Below are 20,514 nucleotides of genomic sequence, written 5' to 3'. Positions count from 1 at the left end.
ATAGGTCAGCAATACTATTTTAATAAAGCGCTCTCTTTTAAACTTTAGAATATCCATTGTCACTATCAAATAAATTATACCAATGTACACCTGATATATTGATGTGTGGCTGTGCTAAGTTTCAATAATGTTTTTTATAATACATATTGTTAGATAATAACATACACAACAACAACAACAACAACAACAACAAAAAACAACACAACAATATTTATTTTCCGAACACATCAAACCCAATACCTAATGCAAAACACAATAATGGAAAGCAATTCATAGCTTGAACTCTCGTGTTCATATGAATGCATTAATTTGGCAGTGGATTATATGATTTATCTGTGTAGTTTCTCCACATGCCATGGGTCGTCAGAGGCCACCGTGTCCACGCCCAGGTCACATGATGATGAGCGATGAGCCAATCCTGAACGAGGAAGCGAAACAGCTGACGGAGAACAACAACACACACACCAAGCCGCCTTTTCCTGCAGGTGGTGGTGTGTAGCAGACTCTTCCACGTAGCTCCCAAACTATTGTAGGACAGCTTCCATAAGAGCTGGTGTCCGGCACTGGCTCTTATGCAAAGTTAATGTTTTTTGGTAAAAGGAGGGACGGGGTGCGAGCTTTGCAGTGAGGAGGAAACCCGGAACTTCCAGCCCAAAAGCAGCCGCACAATGGCACCGTCCCTCATACAATGTTGCCGCAGTCTGGCTCTCTCGACGTGGCTGCTGTCGTTTTGCTTCGTTCATTTGCTGTGCTTGGACTTTACGGTTGCAGAGAAAGAGGAATGGTACACCGCTTTTGTAAACATTACCTATTTGGACCCCGTCACTTCGGAGGTCAAGACGGAGAAAACCGAGTGCGGAAGGTATGGTGAGCAGTCGCCCAAGAAAGAAGCCAGAGGTCTGGTCCTGGTGCCGTACAGCCTGCAGGACAGGCAGGCGTGCGACCCCAACCTCAGGTTCCCACCTATCCCCGCAAACACCGCCTGGGTGGCTCTGGTGTCTGCTGGGAACTGTTCATACCGAGAGAAGATCCGTAACGTTGCAAACTACAACGCCTCTGCAGTTGTCATTTACAATGTGGGCTCCAGCAATGCCAACGACACCATAACAATGCCCCATCCAGGTAAGAGACCACCTGTCACATTTCTATCCATCATGCTTCCTTTCCAGTCAGCTGATGGAGGCCTAAAGGTTCAATGTTATTAATCAGTTGCTCTTTGGGTGTTAGGCTAGATTAATGGTTTTCATTCCCCCTGCTTAAATCCCTGAGCAGCTTCTGTCTCTGTGTATTTAGCTCAATAATCAATTAGTTTCCGGTGAAGTAGAAAAGTGGACTGGATCCCCTAACAAATTGACTTATAAACAACGGCCATTGGTCTGCTGATTTTTCTAACTGTCTCTGTAAGTCCTCCTGAAGTTTTCCTCCAATGGATGCAACCATTGAAGACATTAACATGATATACGTACATCCTTTGTTTGATATTCTTAGAAATAGGACAATGAAAAAGATTCACAATCTTTATTACCGTTATAAAATATCCCTAGCAAGTCATAATATGTATTTGCTTTAAAGCAACTTTGATGTAATTCTTTGGACCGTAATAATTCCTTTTATACTTTAGTACTCAACGTCTTTACTTATCTACCATTATAGCAAGCTAGACAGCTTTTTTGAACTCACTCCTTCATCCTCCCATCTCTATTAAAGCCTCTTATACCTAAAATATCAAAACAATAAAAATGATGTGATACCTAATGAGACAGGAACATACATTCACTTTCTGGTCCTGGTTCCCACATTTTGGAGGTTGCCTGAACATAACCAGCTGGACATTCTAAAATATTGAAGAAGTTTAGGAACTATCTGATGAAAGAAGAAGAGAACAATATTCCAAATCCAACTAAATATCTGATGCCAGTTCTGCTCCTTGACAGTGCTCAATATTCAGTTGACCAAAACTGTATCGAGGGTCAACAATACCCACATTTATACCAGAGGGTATGTAACAGTCACTTAAAACTACTTGAACACAACTTCCAGATACATTTTTATTTCTTTCAAAGGGTTTAGTTGTAATGCCCACACTATTGCTGAGAGATGTGCACAACAAAATAAGACAATATGTATTTGTATTTCACAACTATCACGTCTTTTGTTTTCCTTATGTGCAAATAACTGTGCAGAGGCAGTGGCTTTTCGCAAAACATTGTTCCATAAGTGCTCCTGATTTATTTCTAGGCAATAATTATATTGTTATGTTCACAACAAATAGGAAAAGGCTGGTCTCGATATGTGCCAAGAAGCCCACAGTTAGCAAACATGTTATGTTGACATAGTCTCGTCTTCACAACGTCCCAGAAATGTGAATGTATGCATGCGGGCTGCAGATCTATCAGTCATTTGGACAAAGATGAAGAACATCATAGACACATATTAAGCTCAGCTAATATGCCATCAAAGCAAACATTTCAGAAATAAAATGTGTAAATAAGCCTTGTGATACCACACACAAACAACAACACTTTTTGAAATGATCCATGCAAGATGTCCTCAGTTCAGGTTCTTCAAAGGAGAGTCACATTTGTTTTCCCTTGTTTTCTGAAGGCAAATAATTGGACAAACTCATGGCTTTTTTAAACAGCTCAAAGGCGAATAATGTGTTCGCTACAAATAAATAATGCAGCCCATAAACAAAACTGTTGTCAGGTTTTCATGTGCTGAATATAGAATTCTAATTTAAAATGTATCAAAGAACCCAGATAATTTAACTAGAAGGCTCATGAAAAGACTTTCATGTGTATCACCGGGGAGATTCCTCTTCAAAAGCGGCGCTGTTGAGATAAAAGGATGTAGAGCATGCGTGTCTTTTTTTTGGTGCTCGCAGCATAGTCCAGCTGAGAGAATATCTGAGTCATACAAATGTTTATATGCTCATCTGAGTCTCCTTTCGTTATTACTGCATGCTCACAGCAATGAGCTTAAAGTGAATCAGGGAGTGGAGTGGCTAGTTTTGGTTTGTTGGTAAAACAGTGTCTGTGTTACCCTGAAGGAGGGAATACCTGCAAACAACAGGGGTTGGGCGTTTTGTTGTTTAGGTATTGCTTGAAGCCAATTATTTCATTAAAAAAGTCAAAAATAGAATTGTAAAGAGCCGTTTCATATTATCTGGCACAAAGTATCAGGTATATTTAAAGGACACACAAATGTGTTTTAGTGCAACGACTCCATAAACAACACAGAGGAATGAGTAATTATGGTGCCTATATAGAACCCCAACTCTGAAACAAAACATTTGCCCATTCCCATGAAACCACTGTAAGATGATAGATGTAAATTCAATGAATCTGTGAGTATTTTGCTCACACGTTGTCATCAGCACACTATTCTGCTGACACGGGGGCTCAGATGCCAGTTGTGCTTGTAAAGTGGTCTGCCTTCTCTTCTCTCCTCTAGTTCTTTTAAAGAGGACATATTAAGCTAATTTTCAGGTTCATATTTGTATTTCATGCCTCTACTGTGACATGTCTCCATGCTTCAATGTTCAAAAAGCTCTTTATTGTTCTCATACCTCCTGTGCTGCAGCACCTCTTTTCACCCTCTGTCTGAAACCAGAGCCCAGTCTGCTCTGATTGGTGAGCTGGCCGGCTCTGTTGTGATTCATCAACTGCTTATGTATTGGAGTGCTACCCAATAGAAGTGCACATGTTACATAATGATGTCACTATGTAACGGAAACTACAATCGATACATTTTAGGCAAGGAGGGGAGTGTGTGGGAGAGAAACTCCCTCTGGAGGGAACTTTGGGATTGTATCCTTTGCAGACCATTTACATCCAAAAAAGGATAATAGGGCCTCTTTAATATTTAGTTGTTTCTCCGAATAGAACAGGCTATCATCCAAAGATTCAGTTTTCAGTATTTATTGTTTAGTACTAACTCTACGGCTGCCCAAGAGTTGGAAAACAACGTTTTTCCAAGCTTGCTGAACAGTTTAAATATATATATATCTTAGTTTTACCCCTCAGTGCCACCACCAACTGAATGGATGTATTATTGGTAAGAACACAAGTTGAGTTTAAAGCCTTCAATAGTATCTGTGAGTGGAGAATTATTTTGCACTTGCGTTTATTTCCAATGGAAATGGGCTCTCGGCTTGTTGCTAGGTTTTCATAAAGGTGTGTCTACTTAGATTGCTACGATTGTACCAGACAACAGCACAATGCACGAAGACCTGATGGACAAAAGGGTTTGTGAAGAAACACATGTTTAAACGAAAAGTGCACGACACTTGTCAACATAATGGACCAATTGCTTACGAGATGTTTAACTAAAAGATCCTTTTGTACAGGGGTGTCTCAGGTGCTTGTCATAATAAGCAGATCATTTAAATGTTATGTAAAACCACTAAAGACTTGTCTCTGAAGTCAGTGGCAACCAAAGAAAAGTTATAAAGAGAGTATGGTTGGATTCACCAGGTGGAAAAGTCCTACATTTCACATCAGATTGAAAACCAGGAATTCACTGTTTCAAGTTTTGATTCAATTATAAACTGAGATACTTTAAGAGATGGTAACAGCAGCCAGGAGAAGTGTGATGACAAAGCCTTTAGTGGAGAGGAAGATAATATAGTGACAAAGAAACCGATGTTAATGAGTACTGAGTTTGAGGCTGCCAAAGAAAGAATGGAGCACTTTCCTGTCCAGAGCCAACACAGCTGGGCTGTAAAATCCACAGTTGTTAGAGGCATAAACCTCTCAAGGCCTGGCTTTATTCAACCCTCCGACCCAACGCTGAGTGGAGTCGAAGTCAAGAGACTGCCAGGTCAGAAAATGTGGCTTTATCATTATCCGTTGGGTTTAAACCATTTTCCTGTCAAAGTTGTATAAAATCAAAGGAAATGCACCTATTTTCTTTCTTACATATTAGATAAGAAGATTAAGAAGACTAATTTAATATGATGTATAGTAAATTGTAGCTTAATGTAGCAGTGCATTAGCATAAAGATTTAAGAAAGATGGGTACACACTTTAGTTTTGTTTTATGGGAAACTATGTCTCCTTTCTTGTCTAAGACTATCGTTACCTAAGACAAGTAACTTCCTGGATTCTCCACTGGTTGCCTGTAATAGTCTGGGACCTAAATCCCCATGAAACCAAAGCTATTTTTTATTTATCACCTGTATTTTTGTGGTATTAATTACCTTTAAGAGAAGCTAATGGTTTGTTGTTTGTTTTGTTCTTCCTGTAAAAAACAACGTGACTTTCAGATATTTCACAATAAACCAAGGTACACACAAAAGACAAAAAAAACAGCTAGTTTTTTTTAATGTACGTCATATTTTTCTATTATCAAAATACAGTTTTAATGTTGTACAAAGCCAGGATCAATTTTTCCTCTTCCCAGACTTTATACTAAGCTAACCACCTGCTGGCTTCAGTTTCATGTTTACCTTTTAATTACACTTGAAAGAAAACAAATAAGCATATTTCCCACATGTTTTCCTTCAGACACACAGACGTTTTTTCGATGATCTTGCATGATTAAGTCACAGCTTACTGTGTATCTGTCGGGTTAAGATTTTGGTTGTAAATAAGGCGTTTACCAGTTAATTCTGTAGTAATCTCTGCCTCAGTATTAACCTCTCTGCAGCAGTCCATAAGCCTGTTACACAAATGAAATGCCCTGCATAGGTTGGTGTCCACTGAATTAACCCATTCACTATTTATTCCTACTTTGCTTCCACAAATGGGGGCGAGGTGGTTCTGGAAACACAGATCTTTTCACAAGTTCAGCTCAGTCTCAGACATTGCTCTCCTGTTTTAGTATCAGCTATTTTTATCCGCTCTGGCTGCGTCACAGTTAACAGAAGAGATAAGAGTCGAGGCTTAGTGAAATCTTACATGACTTGTTATGCCTTTCCCTATTTCTGCTGGCTGTGAAGCTGAAAGATGGCCATACACGGGCGACTTTAGTCTGGAAGCAACAGTTTTATCCTGAAATCATTTGTCTGTTGACATGAGATCATTTGGGTTTATCTTCTGCTTACAAAGGCAATTGTTAAATCAGTGGTTTTCTCTCTGCACCATATGGTTCTGCTTAACAAAATCATAAATCTACAGATCAGGTGTGTGTGTGTGTGTGTGTGTGTGTGTGTGTGTGTGTGTGTGTGTGTATCCATCAATTGTTGAACTTTCATTTAATAAATGATCTTAAAATCGTACCTTATTCAAATGTATATGTAATTGGGTAAAATAAATAAGCCAACCTTTTAGTCGGGGTGTGACAGATTGTGGCCTGATGGTCTGAAAACACAGCGACGATCAGCAGCGAATAGCCGTCTGTTTGCTGTCCAAACATTAGCTTTTGTTTTCTCTGTCTTCGTTTTCCAACAGCATTTGCTTTAGACGCTCTGACATACATAAACTCATTTTGAGGGAGCAGTCACCATAATACAGGGATCAACCTTTGTTTAATCAGTGGAGACACAGCCAGATTGATTACTAATCCGGCTGTTTTTGCAGAGGATAGGACACAGAAGGCGCTTTTAACCATTTCTACAATTACCTATAACAAATTGTTAATTGAAGCATTTGTGTAATTTAAAGAAAGCTGCTTTTGCCTTAACATATTTTCTTGATGTGTGTGTTCAAAAGTGAAACAACAATTCAATAATTAATTTCTTTAGTCAAGTATGCTGATTCTTGAACATGCATTAAACAATACAACAGGTAAAACAACATGATACTGGTCTGACTTCTCAAACCTGGTCATATAAAATCTAGCCGCCGAGCAGATTTCACAACGAATCTGTTACATAAAAGGATTTATGTGTATCAAAGCAATAAGCCACATCATATTATTATCTGTCTTGGTACCAGAATATAATTTTAGCTCTGTGCAGATCTCTGTTACAGTGCATGGAGATTTGTTGGTGTATCTGTGGCAGGCTGCACAGAAGGTGGTGTAGCTGATGGCAGGTTGAATAAAGCCACTGTTCGTGGTGACTCGTAGAGGGACTGAGGCACCACAGGGAGCCACTGGGACTCATAAACAGGCGGCAGAAGGAATATGATGTAACAGTACTTACTCTGTTGATGCATCTGCAACTGTGAAGCGGCAGGTTGCAGAGAGTAAAGCCTTTTTATTACCTTATTGTGTCTAAGAAGATACTCAGTTCTGTCCCATGGGTTATTCCCTCATTACAGACAACTTCATGTAAACAGAATATATCCTGAGCAATACTGGATTTCAGACAGGCATAGATATTGTAATTTGAGAGCTAGAAAATCTGGGCCGCTAAAACACTCCTCTCTAAGTCAGATAAAGGTAAAACTGCTCCTTTTGTAATTTCAGTCTTTTCCATTTAACATTGATAATGGATGTTGCCAGTAAAATGTAAAAACAACTGAACCATGTTTGTTGAAAGTTATTGAGACTCCAAGCTGGTGTCTTGTTTTGTTTTTCATCTGATTACATGAGTTTAGAAATGACTGTATTTTTTAGTAGCTGTAGACCCAATAATCTTCTCACAATCTAAACCATCACTTCCTGTGTGTGTGTGTGTGTGTGTGTGTGTGTGTGTGTGTGTGTGTGTGTGTGTGTGTGTGTGTGTGTGTGTGTGTGTGTGTGTGTGTGTGTGTGTGTGTGTGTGTGTGTGTGTGTGTGTGTGTGTGTGTGTGTGTGTGTGTGTGTGTGTGTGTGTGTGTGTGTGTGTTTGTGTGATTGCAGGTACAGGTGAAGTTGTGGCCATCATGATCCCAGAGCCTAAAGGCCGTGAGATTGCGGCCTTGCTGGAGCAGCAAATCAGGGTCACACTGTCCATCTCCATAGGAACCCGCAACCTGCACAAGTATGTGAGCAGAACGTCGGTCGTGTTTGTCTCCATCTCCTTCATCGTGCTCATGATCATCTCTCTCGCCTGGCTCGTCTTCTACTACATCCAGAGGTTCCGCTACGCTAACGCACGAGACCGCAACCAGGTATGTTAGGCTGTATGAGCTGATAGATAGATAAGTACTTTATTGATCCCAATTTTGGAAATGTTTGCATTGCAGCAGCTCAATAAAAATAAAAAAGCAATACAAATGTTTAAAATGTACATGCAGATGTTATTTCAGTGACGGGATACTGACGGTGCTGTGGTTTTACTCTTGACACTGACCCATGCAATTTTCCATCTGGTTTCGGCTCTGTGAGGCTTTAAGGAGAAGCCAAAATTAGCTTGACAGCTGGCTGAACAGAGGCGCAGCAAACCAGTGAACCATCAACCAACAGTGCAAATACTTTCTATTGCCTTCCCTTTATTATGAATGGCCGCCTTTGACGTTCTTGTGACGTCTGTTAGAATAACTAACAGTGCGCGTGTTGGGGACAACCACTGTTTGTGTTTTCACTTTGAATTATATACATTTTTGTTTTACAAGGATATTGTTTTGATTTAACAGATTTTTTTTCTGTTGCTGCGATCCCCATTTGTCGTCTTTGTGGCCCACACAGGTTTTTTAAATGTACTGCAGTGGTGGTATTTTTCACTTGGATTTATTTGACCATCACACAGTAGAAGATGTTAATGTTAATTAATGTGCTACCAATAAAATAATGTGAAGAGGTGAAATGTAATCCATAGCAAGTTACACGTGACACATGTTGGTGCACATTCTCCTGTGGTTCTCCTGTGGTTGCAGTATTTACTTTTTACTGCAGAGTCACTGTCGATATTGTGTTGTCGTGTCAGTAATAATATTTGTTATCTCGACAGAGACGTTTGGGAGATGCTGCCAAAAAGGCCATCAGTAAGCTGCAAGTACGCACCATAAAGAAAGGAGACAAGGTAAAGCGATGATCCTACGCTTCCAACCGTACGTCTCACAAACAAATCAAAGCATTTTTTACTATATAGTGAGTCTAAAAGTCAGCCAGCATTTATTTTAAACAGTTACCAAAGTGTGGTTACCCAGGTATATAGATATGTAATATGGGCAGTGTACTGTGACTTTTAGATCTCTTATTAAAACACACTTTTTCTTTAATTGATCTTAATCTTGTTTTTTGTCTAATACATTTTGTCCCCTTTTATTTTTTGTCTTTATTGTAAAGCACTTGCTAGCATGGCTTTTCAAGAGGCTGTTTGAATAAACGTATTGTAATTGTTATTATACTGTTATACATATAGTAATTATAGGCATTCCTATTTCTTTGTTCTGTGTTTTAGGAGACTGAGTCAGACTTCGACAACTGTGCAGTTTGCATTGAAGGTTATAAGCCTAACGATGTTGTGCGGGTATTACCATGCAGGTAATCTTTGTATGATCCATACTTGTCCTACATCCTCTAATTTTAAAAAACAAAGTATATTTATTGTAATTATAATCGTTTTTTTATAATTCTTTTCATTGTGCACTGCCCTCTGGTTTGTCCAGGCATGTCTTCCATAAGCACTGTGTAGACCCTTGGCTGCAAGACCACCGGACGTGTCCCATGTGTAAAATGAACATCCTTAAAGCCTTGGGAATCCTGGTAAGGTCCTTTTTTGTGTGTTTCTCTCATATATTTTAACTGCTCTCATTTCTTATATCAAGACTCATCTAACTCTAAAGTGCAAAACATTAAAAAAGAGATGAACCCACATAGCCTCTAAAGAGTTTTTTACACGTTCCAGCTCAACGCAGACTGCACAGATGACGTTCCTCCAGACTATGAGACATCTGTCGGGGGTCCACCCACCAACGCCATCAGCGGGGAGAGTGAGATCACGATTAACGAGAGCTCGGTGGTTCTGGATCCAGCCGACAGAGGGATCGACCTTCAGCAGTTCCACCCTGATGAAGACACAGAGCCTCAGGCAGCGGAAAGCCACATCATCTACGCCGGTAAGTAAAGACATCTCACATTTTTAACGTGGAGGTAATGACCTGACAGTCAGGGAAAAGGGATTTTTGACATTTTTAAATGTAGATAAAGCTTTCACCACATGCTCTACAGGTCTGTCTATTTCTTTGTCTCTCCATTATGCACTTTAGCCATCAGGAGTACTTTAATGATTGAGCTCAATTGAAACTAATACACCAGTACTCACAATGATATGACTTATTTGCAAAGGTAGCTGCAGGTTTCTTGCTTTCTTTGAGTTTCTATCTTCATCCCGGAGGAGAGTATCTTTCCTACAGTGAGGTGGATCTGGTTTTATCCCACATTTGTAATTGGGGGGTTGAATACATTTTTTTCTGAGCATAAATCAGGCCAGCAGCCACCTGGTCAGTGTTCCCAGTTTTACATCCTCCTGGGAAACAAAGGAGGGTAAGAATAGTTTTCCCACCCCAGAAAGCCACAGTCTACCCTACTTGCCCTCAAATATACGTCATGTTAACATATGTTGTGTATTATAGCACCTCATGCCAACGCCTTAGTGCTGTTCATTTAAACTGACTGTTAAACATGTGTGAGCTATCAGCGCTTTGTAGGCACTACATGCACATGCAAATACTAATACGTCGTACTTATTTTTAAAACACCTGGTTTATTGCTCGATAAACAACATGGTTTTTTTTAAGGGGCCCTATTATGCTCATTTTCATGATTCATATTTGTCTTTTTTGTCTGTACTGTGACCTGTTTACATATTTTGCACTTCGTTTCACCAGCTCTGTTGTAATTTGTCAACTGTTAGAGATGTCCAAACCCTTAGCCTATCATGTTCAATGTGTTGGTGCGCTAACCATTAGAAGCGTGAGCAGGACATTATGATATCATTATGTTCTTGAAGTAAACAAAGCAGTGAAATGAAGGTGATCCAGGGGGGGATTCAAGCCTATGCTGACAATTTACATGCAGAACACACTACAGGAAAGGGAAAACCTCAAAAAGCATAAAAGGACCCCTTTAAAGGTTTTTAATTATTAGTTTATTGTCATATAAAAAGTACAAAAAAGGGAGCAGTAGACAAAAACATTTATCTCTAGAAGATATATTTCAAATTGTTATGCCGAAACAGTAAATCTATGAAACCAGCAATGTATGGAGCTGCATGACTGTTATGCTGCTGTTTTTTTACAACTCAGAAGTCTGGTGACTGTCAGCTTAGGGTTTGTTTTGAACAGGTTTACCTTTATACAGTGTTTAAAGACCTGGAGGAGCAGAGTGGAACCGTAGATGAAGTGTCTGAGGAACTTGTGCCAAAAGTCCTGCTACATAACACATCAGTGTAGCTCCAACACTTTTACACTTCCAGGCACAACCAAAATAAACACAAACAGCTTTTATGTTTGGGGACTTAATCCTGGAAAACCAGTATTGATAAACTGACACACATTATTATTTAATTTTCTCCTGTGTTTTCTTTCCTTTTCATGCCTTCTTAAGTTATTGTACACAAAAAACAAAACTTGTATCCGACAGTGTTCCTGCTTTTATGGGTGAACAGTAAAACCTGAAGGTAGTTTAGACTTTTCTCAGTCTGTTATGTCAGTGAAATTTTAGCTCAATACATTGTTGGATTTCGACTGTTAGTTGGTCAAGACTCAGAGGAAGGTGGTAACACAAAGAGTAATGTTTACCTTCATGCTTGACGAGCAATAGATCAGCTTACCTAAGGCAACTTTTCCTATTTAGTATGTAAATCAAATGCAATTTGTCACAATGTCACTGACAGGCAGTTAGCATGAGATGAACAAGCCGATCTGTCAGGATTTATGCGGTGGCGTGATGGCAGTGATGGAGGGCAGATTGTGTTGCGTCCTTACCCTGAATAATGAGCGCTGTCGTCAAAGGTATTGCAGCCATCATTCTTTCCAAAGTCAGCCACTTACTGGGCGTGTGCTGCCATCAGAGTCCCATTAAGAGACCTGATTTACAGCTGCAACATGGGGAAAAATCTGTGTCGACCCAAGAATTCCACTTTCTATCCTTATTTTCCTAAGGATATGTTAATGAATTTTCTCCATCTCTCCCCCCTCAGGTGGGCACCAGCCTTCTACCAGCAGTGACTCAGACTCGTCTTTCACGACAGGCTTGGAAATAGGCATGTCTGAAGTACACCTGTCCACGGAGCAGGAATGTGAGCTGGCCAAATCCTGAAAAATGCACAAATCACCAGGAAAAGGAGAACGAAAGCAGGACAAAGTGACCATGGGCCTGTCAGATTCGCCACTTCTTTGGCCCCCAGGAGAAAGTGACTCCTCATTAGTTGAGCCCTACAAAATAGCAGCACAAAACCACCCATTTCTGTCTTTAAAGAGCGTGAGAAACCAATATTTGTCCCTGCATCTGTGGACGTGTTGCTTGCTAATTTTCTAGCAGTAACCACTCAATGTTTTGTTCGTTTGACTGCCATGACGACCAGACAGCCAATCACAGCTCTCCTATTGTGGTGGCCCAATGTTTGTCTCATTTACACATCCTTAAAACAAGAATCTCAAATACACTTACAACAAGTGCTGATATTTTGAACCTCAGTACGGAATTGAACAGTACTGAGAAGTTCAAATTCATTCCTTCAACCTAAACCTGGCTACTTAATGCAAGATAGCAGCTTTAATTATTGTAAGAATTGGGTGCAGATTTTTTGATTTCTTGGTATGAGATCACTGCCAAAAGTAAGTTCTACTGATGTAATCAATGCGGAGCACATAGGGGCTAATTTATTCCCTAACATCCAGTGTGATTTTCCACCAGATTTCCACCACAGACTTGGGTACACGATTTCACCCTTAAAGCATAGGCCTTTAAGTTCATTCGTCATTGGAAATTTCAGAAATTGGAATATGTAAGCACAAGCTGTAATTTCTAAACTGTTTCTGTTTCTCTTTTTGTAAGACTTTCATTTATAATTCCTATTTAACCAACTGAATATCCATGCTGTTGAGAGGAAATTAAAAAACACATGGTAGATGTTTCTGTCCTCACATATGACAATCGTAGCTTGCCACAAGCAGTTTGAAGTGATGTCATCCACTGCCCTACTGAAACTGCTGCTGATTCACACGTTATAACAACACATGGCGCCGGTGATGTCTCCCTGCTGTCTGTCAGGAGGGAAACTGTGTTCACACACTGCTGCTAAATACAGCTGGCAATACTGTTGTCACTACAAAACTCCTGGCAGTGTGCTGATATTTTAGACAAACTTCCTACACTTGTAAAACCAGCCAATATAAATATGTCAACAAGTCTTTGTGCCAAGATTATAGTAAGTTGTTGGTATTTCCCTGGCTGTTAAACAGATTGGAATAGCATCATGATATGAAACTTAAGAAACAACTTAATAACTTCTGTGAGTTAAAGGAGAGACTGTTTTGGTAAAAAGGAGGAAGCTATGCATTGCCCATCAGATATAAAATGCATTTGGGTGCATGTTCAGGGTTTTCATTTATAAATGTAAAGCTCCAAGCATGGGATTGTTTATGGCATGAATAGATAACAGCATGATGCAAATGTATGCAGCTGTGGAATAACTGAGAGGTTTAGTTTGGAGAAAGTCCACAGTATACCGGCTAATTCTGCAGCCCCAGCAAAGATCTCAACTCAAAACCTCCTGATTAGGAAAACGGTCAGCACAAGGAAACTGCATCACACTGCAGAACCTCAGTTGGTTAAACTCCTGCTTTGTACTGTGAGTTGTATACATCAAAAAACAGGTTAATGCGTACGGACATGGTATTTGTTATATTGAGATATAAAAGAAGTAGCTTGTATTGACAAACCTGCAGAGAATTGAATCTGCAGGCAAACACCAGCTCAGTGTGGACAGTGGGCCAAAACATTGAAAGATTTAAATGTTGCTGTGGATGTAGACTTTAACTCCTATGGCTCTGGGAACTGTTACTTCACACTCATCTTATACAGTTTGTGGTAATATTCATTTTCCTACTATTGCTTTTGTTGTTCTGTAGTCATCTGTATATCACCTTCTTAGTATTCAGTAATTGAACAAGGTCAGTAGGATCTAACACTTTGTTGGATCTGTTTCCTCTCACATTCCTGGACTCTGAAAAGCACAGACTTGTATGACTGAGTCCGTGTAGCCAGTGGAATTTAACGTTGTTTTTTTACTTCAAGTCATTGTTTCCATTACTGTATGTCCTGTAGCCACCTGGGAAACTGTTACATAACAAGCACATGTCCAGATCCCCTGTTTGAAGGATTATTGAATGTACGGCCAAATGTTGAAGTGCTCCATGAAGGCTTTCTTTTTGATGGGTGCAAATTTAAATTCACATTCTTGATTCCTTTAAATGTTTTGTTAGATGCTCATAGACAGGTATTCCTAGATAAGTAAGAGGTTGAAATATGTTGTTTCTTACAGCAGTGATTCACTGTGATGTACTGCGTGCAAGAAGAGTTTATGAATGTACACTTTCATACCCTATCTTATAAACAATGTGGTTGGTTTGACAGTAAGCCCTTTTTATGTTTGGATATACATATTTTGCTTTGAGGATATGAAGGAGGTGGATGGTTATGATTCTTTTCAGCACGTTACAGATACAGATGTTTAAGTCTCAGCCGGCCTAATCTGGACCTCTTAAGCCTCTGTATTTCACTTCAGCTCTCATGGATAATGAGACAGCACAATACACAAGATTACACAGGAGCACTTGCAGATATCTGTTGTCCTCCTTGTTTTGCTTTTCCCTTTGAATTTCTTTTGACAGGTTGTCTTTGTTTTATGATTACACACATACACTCTCCGCAACAAGATAAAGTCGTGCACACCGTCTCAGTGACAGATCTCTGGACTCTGTCTCTACTTCCTACAGAGTGAATTTGTCTGACGATACATCTTTTTACAGAGAAATTTAAAGATTGTATAAAGAAAACTATAAGGTAATCACTCATTTTTGTCTGATATCTGTGTGTCAAAAACAGCTCTCTTGTAGGTATAAATATAATTCAAATGATTTGTAAAATACAAAAGACATAGCTCCATGTAACGTACCTATGTAATGGCATTCTTGTTACCTGAAAAGAACTATTGGATTTGGTGCTAATTTGGAGGATTTTTTTGAAAGCTCAGTTCAACCTAAATGTATGAATATTTATACATTATTTGTGTTACTTTATTCTCCCTAATTGTTCATTTGTATTTATTAATTGCGTTTGTTTATCTGACTATATTTTAGGGACTATAGTCAGAGTTTTCCTGAAAAAAGGCACCCTGAAAATGTAATACAAAATGTATAACATATTGATATGCAGAAACCATTACACAAGGAAGTTTGGGACAATAAATACTAGATGGCTAAGAAAAAAGTAACATGTTAAATGATATGCTGACCTGTTTTTCAACACTTTATCTATTGTTACTGATCAAAATCTCACTCTGGTTACACTAGCAAATAATCTGTATTAATTATTTTAAAAATAATTTACCAATTGAACAGTGCCTCTATTTTCTATTTAATTAGTACCAAATTATCTTCTTTCAAGGATTTTGGGCCTGTAAAATAAAGCATGACCCAACCAGGTTTTATAATCAAAGCTACCATGTGTTTGATTTCTCATGTGTATTCTTCTCTTTGTGTAAACTTTCCTATATTGCACTTTAACCCTCCATTGAATGAGGAGCGGCTATATACTGAACGACTCGAGAAAGTCTTTTTAATGGACAGCTTTTCAGAAAGAGGGCTACAGAATTTAACATGGCACAAGACTCAGCTGTTGCTTCTTATATAATGTTGTGACCTTTTCTGTGTGTGTGTGTGGGGGGGGGGGTGGTGTAGGGGGGAGTATCAACATATTGTATACTATACCTGGCAGAAATAACGGCATTGCTATTTTGTGATATAAAATAATTGTAAATATGATCAGCAGTGTCTCTGTCCTCTTCTTGTACCTTGATGCACGTGCAGGAAGGTTTCTGTGAGTTATCATTGAAAATTAATCAGGTTTTTTATTTTCAACTTTGATAGGCGTGGTGTTTTCAAGCCTAATAAAATGTGCACTAGTAATGTATTACAATTTAATATAAACTTGTAAAATAATCTAATAACATTTCCTGAAAGATTATCTGGAAATAATTGAAGGGTACTAAATGCCTGGTTTCTCAGGTCTGTCTGAGTTTTGACGTCAGGACTGTATAGGTTTCCATAGGCCCCCAAACTTAAATAAATAGGTTTACGATTAAGTAAATTATTTTAATGATAAATGATTATATATTATCTCATAATTATGAGATAAAAAGCAATGTTTTCATAGAGATCTGCAGCAGAGGCTCTGGTCAAGAAATCTCACATACTCAGTTTTGTCGATGAGCAACCACAGGGTAGCGCCACTCACCACTGTTTCTGCAAAACCGGAAACAAATATTGGAAACATTTTTCATGATCTCCAGTTCATTTTTATTATGAACACAATACAATTAAAAGAGACGGATTTTATATCTGTCAGCAGGAGCAGCTTTTTCATTTTACATTTTTATTTATTGTTATTTTAATGCTGACAACAATAACGTTAAGATAATGCAACATCTGTTCACATTTATTTAACCCACAGCCCATATATTTATGTTATTTTATATTTTCTCAACAAAATACACGTAAAAGCCGAAATAAAGGCAAGATTTGCAATAAACATTTGGATATTTTACTCCACAGCATTCGTTAATTATTGGACGTAGCTCGGTTAGAAAGCACTTGTTTGTTCAAATGTTTATATCAGTAAATGTGTAATAACAGAGGCGTCAGATCGGGCGGTTGTTTGTGTGTGTGAATAAAACGTGGACAGAGCTGGCTGCTGTCAGACGACCCAGCTGTGTCGGCGTCATCAAAAACAGACGTTGCTTTACGTGACGCTCTGAGGAAAGGACGTTCCATTGCTCTTAAAACTTATTTCCTTGCTTCTTCTTTCTTTGCGTGCTCTCCAAGCATCCCTGGTGGGAGAAACTAAGATGAAGGAAAAAGACGAAAGTGAGGGAAGCAGGGATCCATGTTAAGAGAAGTGAGACGTAGCTTCGTTCGCTGCGACTCATCAAGGCAGAATGGGTCGCGGCGAAGAGCTCAGTGACTTCCAGCGGGGGAGGGTGGTCGGTTGTCACCTTGCCAAAAAGTCTGTGCGAGAAATCTCTGCTCTGTTGAAGATGCCCCGGTCCACCGTGGGCCATGTCATTCGGAGGTGGAAACATGAAGGAATAACGACTGCCCTGCCCCGGAGCGGCCGGCCGCACAAGCTGAAAGAGGAAGACCGACAAGTCCTGGAGAAAATGGCGCTGAAGAACTGCCCGACCTCTGTGGAGGCTCTCACCGCCGAGTTTCAGAGCGTCTCTGGGGCCAGAGTGAGCACCAAGACTGTCCGCCGGAAGCAGCACGAGATGGGCCTCCGTGGCCGATTGTCCACGCACACCAAGCCTAAAGGCGGAGGTGGGAGTACTCAGATCTTGTACTTAAGTAAACGTAGAAATACAAGAGTGTAGGAATACTCTGTTCAAAATAAAAGTCCTGCATTTAAAAGCTTACTCGAGTAAAAGTATAAGAAACCAAATATACCACAAGTAAAAGTACTTTTCATGCACATTGGTCCATTGCAGAATAATATATGTTTTCATTATAATTACTGGTGCATTAATTAATCTTTCAACATGATAAGCCCCCCCTGCACACGATCTGTAAAAAAAAATTTTTTTAAAGTATTTATTCTTGTGTTCCTCATCTAGATGCAGAACCGCATGGCCGTCGTGCTGTGTAACCTGAAGCCAGCTAAGAGGAGAGGAGTGTTGTCCCAGGCTGCGGTCCTGTGTGCCAGATCACCAGACAGGTCGGAAATCCTTGACCCTCCAAGAAGAGCAGCACCAGGGGCCAAAGTCACGGCCCAGGGCTTCCCAGGTAATATTACAAATGAATCATTAGCATTAAACTGAAATGTAACGACCTTTTCTAACATCACCAACACCATGTTTCGACATGCACCAATTGCAATTTGTTGGTTTAAAACATTTTAAAAGTCTAACCTTCCGATTCTGATATTCTTTCTTTATAAAAAACTAGAACTATAAGATCATTTGTAAATAAAATAAGGAAAACAAAGCAACTGAAAATGGATGAGAATCTTAAATTATAAGTCAAATGAAATAGTTAAATATGGGATAAAATATAACTGAAATGAAATATGTTTATACAGAGCTTTAAACAGTAAAACAGAAAAAAGATGATCTAAAATCATAGTAGACTTCAAAGGATGTATGACTCAAACTGTTTTGTTATTGTAGGTGAACCGGACACAGAACTGACCCCCAGGCAGAAGGTGTGGAAGCAGATTCAGCCGGACCTACGTACAGACAGTCAGTGTGTTGCTACCTACAGGGGATCTGCCTTTGAAATCACTGGTATGGGAGTGTGCAAAGCCCAAACCATGAGCAACAGTGAAATCAAATAAACTGAAACTGAGATGAAGAGTAGGTTGCCCCCTGTTGGACAGACAGGAACATTACAGTCACATTTCATTAGATGAATATCTGAAGTTCTGTATTTGGACAAAAGAGGGCAAACACACATCAGTGAAGATGATGATGATGATGATGTACAGTATGTGTGTTGTGAGACATGAGACCATACAGTCATACCCGGCATTGTGGAAACTCCTACAAAGAATCCCTTCTGTTGGGAAATGTTTTCTTTTCTCATGAAGCCTCAGTGGTCAGTTCCACTGAACAGTGGATGAAGCTCAACAGGGCATAAGTCCCTTTTTGTAAAATGGGACAGTTATTCTTTCGTATGGCTGGAGGAAAGTTAGGAGGGTAATTAATTAGATGACTTTACTCCCAGAAATTGAAGTTATAAATATATTCTGGAGTGTTTTTTTGTCTTGCCTTAGCATAAATCTTAAAACATTTGTTTTCAAATTTGACCAAGTTGTTTGAAAAGGGAGTTTTTCCTATGAACTGTATTTAGTCTATGGACAGATACTGTTTTTATATTTTAGGGGAAATGATGAACAGATATTCAGACCTTAGTTTGCATCATTGCTAAAAAAAATAAAAAAATAAACATGCCTGAAACAAGCAATGCTTTATTTTTTTCCCCTTGAGTTTTATAAAATGACCTCAACTCAAAGAAGTATAGTTCCCTTATTGTAAAGGAAGAGATGAAGAATGGGGATGTGATATAGGAACCAAGAAGTGAAACACCTTTTCCGAGACAAGTTGCTGGTAATTATTTGACAGAACGGTGAATGGTATCCACCTTTTCACATAAAATATCATCAGTCAAGAGAACAAAAGTACTAAAGCAGGATCCATTAGTCCTGTTTGTGTTCTTATTTGGAAATGTTAAAAAGGCATGAAAAACAGGGAACTTAGAGAGCAAAACGACAACATGTAAATGAGGACACATTAACCCAATGTCATCAGGTATATACTTACTTTTATCTGCATAAATGCTTGTGTTGGTTTACACAGTAAATGCCTACATGATGGACATACGCCTAAAAAAGTAAAATAGCATTTTGACTTGCATGGGAAGACACATTATTTTTTAACACGGACCTGTTGTAAATACAATTTGAAAAAACAAATGGTGATTAATATATGAACAATAAGAATATGTTCTCTGTGTGTTTTCGTTTTGTTATGTCTCTTATTCAGATCTTGGGGAAGTATGTTTTATAAGGAACCGGAAGAAGGCGAAGAAATATGAGGTCAAACATTACCAGCTTTATTTACTCTCTAAATCTGTTAATATTTTTATATTTCATTTGTGTTACTATATTATCTATTTCTCCTTAAATCGTTAATATTGATAATAAAATGAATAAACTTCCTATTTATTATTATTATTATTGTCAGTGTCTTTTTTACAGCTTTTTCCATTTTACTGAAATGCGGTTGGATTTAAGAAAATGTTATTTATTTCCTTTTTTTATGCTGTTTTAGGTAATGAGATTGTGTTTTGAACAAAGTAGACAAAACAAGTGAAATATATTGGTAAAAAAAGTTATGAACAAAAACATTTATTTGAAGCAGTTGTATAAGTCAAAATAGTGTAAATAAATGGTGGTCCATATGATTAAACACACCATTATATGACTCGCTGTGATAACTAAACTATATTCATCCTACTGATCTTAGTTACTACAGTTGTTGTAAGGTAGCTTCATTATTTTTTGTAAGATGGTTTAATAGAAAGCCAGACCAAGATGTGTGTGTTGACAAATACCACAGGCTGACATTAATAGTCCCACTTTAATTAATATAAAAAAGTCATGGTGTGTTGATAGTAATGTCATTTCACCCCCCACCCACCTACAATGAACTCATGCACAACCCCAGAGGAAACCATACTGGAGTGAATGGAGTTACTGTAATGGTTCACCGCTCGTTTCTGTCTCCGTCTGCGATAACAAAGAGCAGCAGTGAAATCCTCCCAGCAAGCCTGCTGCAGCCTGTTGACTCGAAGCGGTTAACCAGAGGGGAAAGTTTGTAAACAACCACCTGAAGCCACACTTCGGTTGAGCTGAGTCAACTCACACATGCAGTTCTGCTCCCCCTCTTCCTGCATCCTGTTTTGAGAGCCTACAAAGTGCAGGAAA

General features: G+C 38.9%; 2 protein-coding genes across 3 annotated transcripts; both read left to right on the top strand.

The window, feature by feature from the left end:
- The first annotated feature begins 474 nt into the window (after nt 1-474).
- rnf150a (ring finger protein 150a) lies at nt 475-15,250 on the top strand. The gene is made up of 7 exons (XM_063884294.1): nt 475-1,122; nt 7,729-7,979; nt 8,759-8,830; nt 9,212-9,294; nt 9,420-9,516; nt 9,659-9,869; nt 11,954-15,250. The coding sequence occupies exons 1-7, from the start codon at nt 669-671 to the stop codon at nt 12,070-12,072; spliced, it is 1,287 nt and encodes a 428-aa protein (XP_063740364.1). The 5' UTR covers nt 475-668; the 3' UTR covers nt 12,073-15,250.
- Nucleotides 15,251-16,746: 1,496 nt separating this feature from the next.
- LOC134864038 (aminoacyl tRNA synthase complex-interacting multifunctional protein 1-like) lies at nt 16,747-19,764 on the top strand. Of its 2 annotated transcripts, XM_063882777.1 has the most exons (4): nt 16,747-17,351; nt 17,645-17,813; nt 18,197-18,313; nt 19,571-19,764. In XM_063882777.1, exons 2-4 carry the CDS (start codon nt 17,645-17,647, stop codon nt 19,717-19,719), a joined length of 435 nt encoding a protein of 144 aa, XP_063738847.1. In that variant the 5' UTR covers nt 16,747-17,351; the 3' UTR covers nt 19,720-19,764. The 2 variants fall into 2 exon arrangements, with proteins under 2 accessions (XP_063738847.1, XP_063738848.1); XM_063882778.1 differs by having other exon boundaries at nt 16,755-17,351; nt 18,197-19,764.
- Nucleotides 19,765-20,514: the final 750 nt, after the last annotated feature.

The sequence above is a fragment of the Eleginops maclovinus genome, chromosome 5 (assembly GCF_036324505.1).
Source record: "Eleginops maclovinus isolate JMC-PN-2008 ecotype Puerto Natales chromosome 5, JC_Emac_rtc_rv5, whole genome shotgun sequence".
Lineage (NCBI taxonomy): Eukaryota > Metazoa > Chordata > Actinopteri > Perciformes > Eleginopidae > Eleginops > Eleginops maclovinus.
This window is presented reverse-complemented; position numbering and strand designations above follow the sequence as displayed.

Bases quoted from the DNA above. Each gene is read 5' to 3' on its own strand.
- rnf150a (XM_063884294.1), top strand. From the start codon at position 669: ATGGCACCGTCCCTCATACAATGTTGCCGCAGTCTGGCTCTCTCGACG. The intron at 9,295-9,419 runs GTAATCTTTGTA...TGGTTTGTCCAG, and splicing joins GTGCGGGTATTACCATGCAG to GCATGTCTTCCATAAGCACT. The intron at 9,517-9,658 runs GTAAGGTCCTTT...TACACGTTCCAG, and splicing joins TTAAAGCCTTGGGAATCCTG to CTCAACGCAGACTGCACAGA.
- LOC134864038 (XM_063882777.1), top strand. From the start codon at position 17,645: ATGCAGAACCGCATGGCCGTCGTGCTGTGTAACCTGAAGCCAGCTAAG. The intron at 17,814-18,196 runs GTAATATTACAA...TTGTTATTGTAG, and splicing joins CACGGCCCAGGGCTTCCCAG to GTGAACCGGACACAGAACTG. The intron at 18,314-19,570 runs GTATGGGAGTGT...TCTCTTATTCAG, and splicing joins ATCTGCCTTTGAAATCACTG to ATCTTGGGGAAGTATGTTTT.